General features: G+C 35.3%; 1 protein-coding gene across 4 annotated transcripts in view; it reads left to right on the forward strand.

Moving 5' to 3' along the window:
* The window catches only part of LOC125655837 (xanthine dehydrogenase/oxidase-like), a 58,289-nt gene that overhangs the window by 47,418 nt on the left and 659 nt on the right, over nucleotides 1–10,212 (forward strand). For all 4 annotated transcript variants that reach the window (XM_056143135.1, XM_048886360.2, XM_056143136.1 and 1 more), the window contains 8 exons: nucleotides 38–166; nucleotides 1,974–2,048; nucleotides 2,148–2,200; nucleotides 3,306–3,423; nucleotides 4,998–5,084; nucleotides 8,087–8,260; nucleotides 8,505–8,672; nucleotides 10,072–10,212. The exon at nucleotides 10,072–10,212 is cut by the window's right edge and continues 659 nt beyond it. In XM_056143135.1, coding sequence (XP_055999110.1) covers nucleotides 38–166; nucleotides 1,974–2,048; nucleotides 2,148–2,200; nucleotides 3,306–3,423; nucleotides 4,998–5,084; nucleotides 8,087–8,260; nucleotides 8,505–8,672; nucleotides 10,072–10,113 — 846 coding nt within the window. In that variant the 3' untranslated portion in view covers nucleotides 10,114–10,212. The remainder of the gene's footprint in view (nucleotides 1–37; nucleotides 167–1,973; nucleotides 2,049–2,147; nucleotides 2,201–3,305; nucleotides 3,424–4,997; nucleotides 5,085–8,086; nucleotides 8,261–8,504; nucleotides 8,673–10,071) is intronic.

Consider the following 10,212-nt stretch of genomic DNA (forward strand, 5'->3'; position numbering starts at 1 on the left):
CATCTGGACGTATGATGTAATTATAACTTACTTCTAGGTGGCTGCAACTGTGCTAGAGATTCCGATGGAGAAGATCTATATGAGCGAAACCAGCACAGCGACAGTTCCCAACGCAACAGAAACTGGGGGAAGTTTCGTGGCTGATCTCAATGGTGGGGCAGTGATGGTAAGTACATTATATATCTATACTCATGACATTTCCAGTATATACGGACTACACATTTGCGTTATCTATCCCAATCTGGCGTCTTTGGCCGCTAGAAGCATCCCTGGCCATCGACGGATAAGTCCTCGTACCGTAAGGAACAGATTGCGGAAGGCCAACATCCGTCCTCGACGTCCTGCTATCCGTCCTACTCTGACGAGGTTAACTTGTGTATGAGACATCACCGTTTCCATAAAAGAGATTGGGCGGAAGTTCTGTGACCTGGGGTGGAATTATAACATGGAAGAACCCCTTTGGTGATAGCGGAGGGCAATTTAACCGGCATACGCGACCGTGACGAGGTTGTACATCATTCCATTCATTGATAGCAACCAGCGTGAGAACAAGATAAGCAAAATTAAGAAGATGGAGGCAACATTTCCCCAGCATGCAGTATAGATCAATTTTCAGTCCCCTATTGTTGAAATCGGAGGCTATATAAATATAGCTGTCCTATCCGTCGACCGTTCTGTCTCACCTCGTCAAGTTTAACAAAATTTTAGAAGAGTTGCATATGAATTATGATATTGGTATAACACTTCCTGTTTAACTTCCTGATTAATGACCACAGTCCAAGTATGATCTTTGTTCTGGCCGATCCACTATCACAAGAGTTGAACTTTCAGTTATGATTAAATGAAATATTGTATTTCCTAACTTTGAATTGAATTATAATGCCTTCATTTTTTTTTCAATGAATGTGTACATAACAACAATACATGCAGTACGCCGTGCTCCCACTTCCTGAAAACGTGTAGATTAAAGAAAATTAATGATAAATAAAACTGCTTGATTAAAACAAAGTATTGTGCTTTCCATTATAAATTTGATCATTTTTATTTAATTTTTTTTTCGAAATACACCCATGACATGTATGGCAGTATAAGACTTAGTTGTCAACGATACATCGTAACGTAATTTATCTAATCCAAAATAATAACTGCATTGTTTATTTTTTTTAAAAACAACAACAACGCTATAATTACAGATGTCTAAAGGAATAACATTACCAAATAGTATTTAGACAGCGACCCCATGCACTCGCAATCACAGATCGTTTCATACTCGCTTTCTTCTACATTTTGGTATTTATATCGCTATTTGTTTGCACTGGTGGCTAAAAGATATAAGACTCAGGTAATTTGTGAACATCGAGAAAAAAAAATGGTATCCATGGTAATGTAAAACTTATACGGTACCAATTTTGATGCACCAGATGTGCATTTCGACAAATAATGTCTCTTCAGTGATGCTCAACCGAAATGTTTGAAATCTGAAATAACGATAAACTTGCTAGAGCTATTTTAGGGAGAAACAGGGTGCCAAAAAAGTAAATAAATTAGGCCTCTTTAAAAACTCGAATTTTAAAAAAAATATCTAACACTACTTTCACAACAATTTGATCGACGAAGGTCGCATATGACGTCACTGTTCCACGTGACTACCTAACTAATTAATTAGGCTTTTTGAAATCGGGGCTTAGATTTAAGTCCGTATTATGGTTAATTAGTGCAATGTTTCAGCGAACGAACTATTATAATCAATTTCTATATGCATAAGGAAGATAAAATGCATATAATTTTGTATACTTTTTAAAACATGAGATGTGTCCTTTAAGGTTCCTGGTTAGATTCTCAAAGCATCGTATTTTCCTTTACATGGGGCACATTGCTTTTATAGATCTATTTTGCAGGTGTTGATACTATCCAAAAAACATACATGTACAGTGTATGTGTCAAGTTTTACTTTACTTTTTCCATTCATACAGAATGCGTGTCAGATCCTGAAAGACAGACTACAGCCTTTGAAAGATGCCATGCCGGATGCACCATGGGAAAAGCTGGTGAGATTGACAATCATCACTTTACAAAATAATCAGTTTGATTTCTTAGTTCATCATTCATCCAGGTCGTTGTTTACTTGCTTCTCTCTTTATATCCAGATCCAAGCTGCATACTTCAGCAGAATAAGTCTGTCCGCCGCTGGATTCTTTAAGTGAGTCTATTAAAAACAGTGTAGAAATAAGTCATATAAAACATATCTACTATTAAACAGTGTAGAAATAAGTCATATAAAACATATCTACTATCGAATTTGTGTAGAAATAAGTCATATAAAACATATCTACTATTGAATTCGTGTAGAAATAAGTCATATAAAACATATCTACTATTGACTTCGTGTAGAAATAAGTCATATAAAACATATCTACTATTGAATTCGTGTAGAAATAAGTCATATAAAACATATCTACTATTGAACAGTGTAGAAATAAGTCATATAAAACATAATCTACTATTGAATTCATGTAGAAATAAGTCATATAAAACATATCTACTATTGACTTCGTGTAGAAATAAGTCATATAAAACATATCTACTATTGAATTCGTGTAGAAATAAGTCATATAAAACATATCTACTATTGAACAGTGTAGAAATAAGTCATATAAAACATATCTACTATTGAATTCGTGTAGAAATAAGTCATATAAAACATATCTACTATTGACTTCGTGTAGAAATAAGTCATATAAAACATATTTACTATTGAATTCGTGTAGAAATAAGTCATATAAAACATATCTACTATTGAATTCGTGTAGAAATAAGTCATATAAAACATATCTACTAGTGTTAATGTATATAATTATTATACCTGATGGAGATCTTTAAAGTGTGTTAAAGTATAATATAATTATTATACCTAAGATGGAGATCTTTAAAGTGTGTTAAAGTATAATATAATTATTATACCTGATGGAGATCTTTAAAGTGTGTTAAAGTATATAATTATACCTGATGGAGATCTTTATAGTGTGTTAATGTATATAATTATATATTATTATACCTGATAAAGTATTCAGAAGAAGCGCAGATATACTGTGCTGAGCTGGAAACAGGCACAAATGTACAAAGCAAACACAGGCATTTTATGAACAAATATAAACTATCAGTTAAAGGGTACACATTTGCTAGTTAAAGCAGTTTAAGCTGGCTCTGCAAAAACTCGTAAGACTTTCTAATTTTGATTTATCAACAAATAAACACCCAACAACAATGCAACAATCCTCTGAGTGATGCTATTTTCACTTTTTCAGGTCTCGAAACGTTGGATACGATTTCCAAAAGCAGGGAGAAGGAGAATATGCGCTGTACAATTCATATGGTGCTGCCTGCTCTGTAGTAGAAATAGACTGCCTTACAGGAGAACATCAGGTATAATCATACATCCTACTGCCTTTAACACACACATATATATATATGCCCCACAGGCAAGTAAACTAGTGTGAATATTCATGTACCTCACAAACAATGTATTTACATGCCCCACACACAAGTAAACTAGTGTGAATATTGATGTACTTCACAAACAATGTATTTACATGCCCCACACACAAGTAAACTAGTGTGAATATTGATGTACTTCACAAACAATGTATTTACATACCCCACACACAAGTAAACTAGTGTGAATATTGATGTACCTCACAAACAATGTATTTACATGCCCCACACACAAGTAAACTAGTGTGAATATTGATGTACTTCACAAACAATGTATTTACATACCCCACACACAAGTAAACTAGTGTGAATATTCATGTACCTCACAAACAATGTATTTACATACCCCACACACAAGTAAACTAGTGTGAATATTGATGTACCTCACAAACAATGTATTTACATGCCCCACACACAAGTAAACTAGTGTGAATGTTGATGTACCTCACAAACAATGTATTTACATGCCCCACAGGCTCCATGGACAATTAGAATAGTATATGTATTTTCGTACCTCACAAACAGGTATACTAGTATACATGTACATAATTATGAATTTATAATCTTCGCTGTTAAGTACTGGTATACTGCAAAATGTATCATTAAAATCTGTTATGTAGAGGTAGTGAATTTATAAAGAAAAGTGCTTGCCCTATCGTAGAATTTCATTTACATTCCAATACAAGTACATTACACATATGAACTTTATATTTAGACTAATTTAGTAAATCTTCTTGTAAAATGTCATTCCAATAAAACGACACTTTAATTATAGCAATTAAACAGTTTTATTACAGCAGCATTTTCGTTACCTTTAACCTTCTGGCATATTTAGAAATGTAGCGATTGATCACTGTTCGTTATCTTCACCTTTATAGGAGTTATGAGATTGATCACTGTTCGTTATCTTCACCTTTATAGGAGTTATGAGATTGATCACTGTTCGTTATCTTCACCTTTATAGGAGTTATGAGGTTGATCACTGTTCGTTATCTTCACCTTTATAGGAGTTATGAGATTGATCACTGTTCGTTATCTTCACCTTTTATAGGAGTAATGAGATTGATCACTGTTCGTTATCTTCACCTTTATAGGAGTTATGAGATTGATCACTGTTCGTTATCTTCACCTTTATAGGAGTTATGAGATTGATCACTGTTTGTTATCTTCACCTCTATTGGAGTTATGAGATTGATCACTGTTCGTTATCTTCACCTCTATAGGAGTTATGAGATTGATCACTGTTCGTTATCTTCACCTTTATAGGATTTATGAGATTGATCACTGTTCGTTATCTTCACCTTTATAGGAGTTATGAGATTGATCACTGTTCATTATTTTCACCTTTATAGGATTTATGAGATTGAACACTGTTCGCTATCTTCACCTTTATAGGAGTTATGAGATTGATCACTGTTCGTTATCTTCACCTTTCATCCACTGAGAATGCGATGCTGTCACCCATTTAACACATGATTTTACTGCGTTTTGTCTTTTATTCTCAGATCCTCAAAGCTGATATTGTGTTTGATGTTGGGAAGAGTCTGAATCCCGCTATTGATGTCGGACAAATTGAAGGAGGATTTGTGCAGGTAATTGTAAACGTGACCATTTACTCATTGCTAACAGGTTGCCTTATCATTTTTCTTTGAAAACCGCTATTTTGTTTATTGCTTGAGTTAACCATATCTGCAATGTTTGCCATAAAAACTGAGCCATAAAATAAGATGTTGACAAAACGATTGTCTGCAAGAAAAATATACGAAAACCGATCTGCGCAAACAAGTGTCAGATAGTATGATGCTCCAAATTGTTTGGATTTTTTATTGCCACAAAATGATCGGGATATATTGTCCGTCCTTCTGCGGCACCCAGTTTTCCGCACTTTTTGCTAAACGCCTTGAGATATTAAGTCAATTGTTTGTGTGCAGGTGTATGTTGATACATGTAAGTTACACAGATCGAGTTTAAGTTTTGTTTTGGTTTGTTGATTTTTGATGGAGTTGTGCCTCTTTAACGTAGAAAAATTAATGTTAGGACCAGTTTTCTGGACTTGTTTTAAATTCCTTGAGATATTAAATTAATTTTTTTGTAGGCAGGTGTATATTGATGAGTTACATATCGAGTTTAAGATTTTTTCGTTTCGGTTCGTTTATTTTGGATGAAGTTGTACCCCTTTACCGTAGAAAAATTATTGTGACGACCAGTTTTCCGGACTTTTTTTCTAAACGCCTTGAGATATTGAACTGAATTTTGTATGTAAATGTATATTGATGAGTTACAGATCGTGTTAAAGTTTTGTCCCAGTTCGTTTTTCGCTCTCCATCCTTCAGTGCATCTGAATTCATTAAGACTTTGTATTTGCTGCATCCATAAGCATAAAAATCAGACTGTAAATTATTCTTTGCGAAGTAAATATCAACAGAAATACCATGCCACAGCTTTATGATCAGCTCCTTCAACTTTTCCGGTCCATTGATCATCAACAATGTGTTGCGAAACCAACAATTTATGGCTTAATTCTTGACCTCTACCAAAGCCAGTTACCTATACTGCTTTTGGTTAGTCGATAGCAGGACAGGACTAGAGTAAAAGTTGAATCTTCCATCCAAGAGATACGTATGGTCCTTAACTGGACTTTAAACTTCTCCCAGATTGCAGAGTCACTAATCGCAATGATGAGAAAATATGTCAGGTTTGAAGAAGTCGAGGGTACCATGATATGGCATCTCAAATGCTCACATCCGAACTTACAAACTATAGTTGGTGCCGCAAAAGGAATTGTTAGTTGTGTTAGAATTCGTTTCGCACTCATCATGCAATCCTGTCGACAAACAAGAAAAACGTTTTACCTGTTCAGTAAATCTTTCCTTGTTTCTCTGTTTAAATAAGCAAAAGAAAAACGCCACAAATTGAACTAATTGATCTCTTTGGTGTAAATGTACAGGAAGTCATAATTTGCCTGGCCGCAGTACATCAGTGATGTTTATCCGGTCATGTCTGCCCCACTGTAAAAGTTATGAAATTCGCACAGGTTTTAGCTCTTCTAGAGGGAGTACAGCAACCACATTTCAAATAGTCGGTGTTGTGAGCCGTATGATCTGCTGCCATGCCATAAAAGGCCAGGCTCAGTTTATGTAACGTTGCCAGACAAATTCCCAGAACAATTAAGAGGCGGGCGGGCGGGCGTCAACAATTGGTTTCCGGATGATAACTCTAAAAGTTTACAATCTAATCAAATGAAACTTTGATATATTGTTGGGTGCCAGGTAAGGAAGACCCCTATTGATTTTGGAGAAAATAGGTCAAAGGTCAAGGTCACAGTGATCGAAAATAGATTTAAAATTCCAGAAAATTTTGGTTTTCCAGAGATTTGAATCAAATGAAACTTGGATATATTGTTGGATACCAGCAAAGCAAGGCCCCTATTGATTTTGGAGAAAATAGGTCAAAGGTCAAGGTCACAGTGACCAAAAATAGATTGAAAACTTCAGACAAATATGGTTTCTAGACAGTAACTCGAAAAGTTTAAAACTGAAATTAGTTCTTCATAATTATGAATATGTCACATCATTCCTGACTTAACAATGTATCCCATGCAACTCGGCTCATGCACCCCTGGGTGCATACATTTATTTTGTTATCATTAACATCACCATATGTCATTACTGCTATAGGACTGCAACAAATGCATTTGTGGTCAAGAAAATAATATCAATTCTACAACGGTTATTGCCAAGATCAAAGGAATGCCACAGTCGTTATTCTGCCATATACCGTCATACGTAATAATCGAATATGAGAAAATTGATACTCATCGCTATTACTCTTCGTATTTAGCTAATCCACAAATAAAGTCTATAACCGATAATTCAATTTTATAATTATAAACATTAATCAATATATGTTGCAAAACAAATTCATAAATGGCTGAAGAACATTTGCTAAACCAATCGTCTGCATTCCGAAATCGATACATTAAATTAATGTAAACAAATATGGCAATGCAAACAGTTTTCTTGGACTATGTATTCAAAGCAGTTGATACAATCAGTCAACATCAAACTAAATACTTTATATATATTTTTTTCAAAATAGATCTAGTATACCCTACGATCTTACCTTATTCATCAACAAACAGTCTGTTTCATAAAATATTATGACGTCACGGTGACCTAATTCGTAGATTCATAGGTAAACGATCGGCTGTATATTTCTGGAGTGGAATAGAAATAAAGCTCTTGTTCTCGTGTAGGATAATCCCTTCAGTCTTGAAATGTTGTTTGAAATTTTACATTTCCAAACATTTCTCAACCTCAGATGTTATCCTGCAATATACACGGAAACATGACCTTTATTTCTTAAATTAAAACATGTATCTATGTACACAAACAATATCATTAATTAAACTTTAAAATTTCATCTTGTTCTAAAATCTATTTAGCGAAATAAAGTTACCATCAATTTGAAGGGCATTATTGCAATATGAAAGTGGACTCAATGAAAAGTTTGCTTTGGGGTTGGGGGACAAATCATTAGACAACAATGAGTACTTAAAACGTTTTGCTATAATGATACATTTGGTGATAAATAGGGCGCCGGTATGATGACGCTAGAACAAGTGACGTACGACAAGGACCGAGGGGAAGTGACGTTATACGGTCCCGGGAACTACAAGATTCCAGGCATCAGAAACATACCCAAAGAGTTCAACGTGTCGCTGCTGAAGGAGGCCAAGGGGGAAAACAGACCACTGTACTCTTCAAAGGTATACTGCTATAGAAAAGTATCAACACTGCTATAGAAAAGTATTAACACTGCTATAGAAAAGTATTAACACTGCTATAGAAAAGATACACTGCTATAGAAAAGATACACGGCTATTAATAAAGTATCTAAATAGTCCACTTCTGCTCTGCTCTAAAATACAAGTTTCTTTTTCACCTTATGCATTTTAAAGTGGGGCAATTTTGTGTCTGTCTGTATATAAGTAATCCGGTCTCTCTTGGCAGGGTATCGGGGAACCTCCTCTACTGTTAGCTGTCGGCGTGCACCTGGCCCTCAGGGAAGCTGTCAATGCCGCGCGCGAGGGCCACGGCATTACGGATAGCTATAGGTTAGAGTGCCCGGCGACATCCGAGAGGATCCGAATAGGCTGCGCGGGACCTATCGTCAAAAAGGTTTGTTGAAGATTTATAGTTGGACATAAATTATTTGAAATTAAATTTAGAGTTATCAACCCTTTCATTTACATTTAGCAAAAACAAACAACAAAACAATATGGGAAAAAACAACAAACAACCAATTAAATGAATTGGGATCAAATATATAATTGGTTGCACGTTTCTGTATAGTATAATTACTTGTATATATTAGAATATGCTAATAACAAGTTAAGTATGAGAACTAGCATTAGTAACAAGTTTTGTTTGATAATGCGGGCCTCGATGTAATATTATCTCTCACATGTGATTAGCAGGCCTCGATGTAAATATATCACATGTAATTAGCGGGCCTCGATGTAAATCTATCACATGTGATTAGCAGGCCTCGATGTAAATATATCACATGTAATTAGCGGGCCTCGATGTAAATATATCACATGTAATTAGCGGGCCTCGATGTAAATATATCACATGTAATTAGCGGGCCTCGATGTAAATCTATCACATGATTAGCAGGCCTCGATGTAAATCTATCACATGATTAGCAGGCCTCGATGTAAATATATCACATGTAATTAGCGGGCCTCGATGTAAATATATCACATGTAATTAGCGGGCCTCGATGTAAATCTATCACATGTGATTAGCAGGCCTCGATGTAAATCTATCACATGATTAGCAGGCCTCGATGTAAATATATCACATGTAATTAGCAGGCCTCGATGTAAATATATCACATGTAATTAGCGGGCCTCGATGTAAATATATCACATGTAATTAGCGGGCCTCGATGTAAATCTATCACATGATTAGCAGGCCCCAATGTAAATATATCACATGTGATTAGCAGGCCTCGATGTAAATATATCACATGATTAGCAGGCCTCGATGTAAATCTATCACATGTGATTAGCAGGCCTCGATGTAAATATATCACATGATTAGCAGGCCTCGATGTAAATCTATCACATGTGATTAGCAGGCCTCGATGTAAATCTATCACATGTGATTAGCAGGCCTCGATGTAAATCTATCACATGTGATTAGCAGGCCTCGATGTAAATCTATCACATGTGATTAGCAGGCCTCGATGTAAATCTATCACATGATTAGCAGGCCTCGATGTAAATCTATCACATGTGATTAGCAGGCCTCGATGTAAATCTATCACATGTGATTAGCAGGCCTCGATGTAAATCTATCACATGTGATTAGCAGGCCTCGATGTAAATCTATCACATGTGATTAGCGGGCCTCGATGTAAATCTATCACATGATTAGCAGGCCCCAATGTAAATATATCACATGTGATTAGCTTGAATGCCTCTACCAGTTTATTTCCAAACAAATGGAAATTCTTCTGTAAACACTATTATAATATAATTGCATTTCAATATCTATTTTTAAATTTCAGGTTGATGCTATCGTAGAAAACAACCAGAATGTTCAGTTATAAAGACTTTGTGATAAACTAAACGGAGAGAGCAAATGTAGCAGATTATTATATACAAATAAAAGTAGTGGTTGTGGCAGGTCATCATTTATATGTAGCTGA

This window comes from Ostrea edulis, chromosome 7, assembly GCF_947568905.1.
Source record: "Ostrea edulis chromosome 7, xbOstEdul1.1, whole genome shotgun sequence".
NCBI lineage: Eukaryota > Metazoa > Mollusca > Bivalvia > Ostreida > Ostreidae > Ostrea > Ostrea edulis.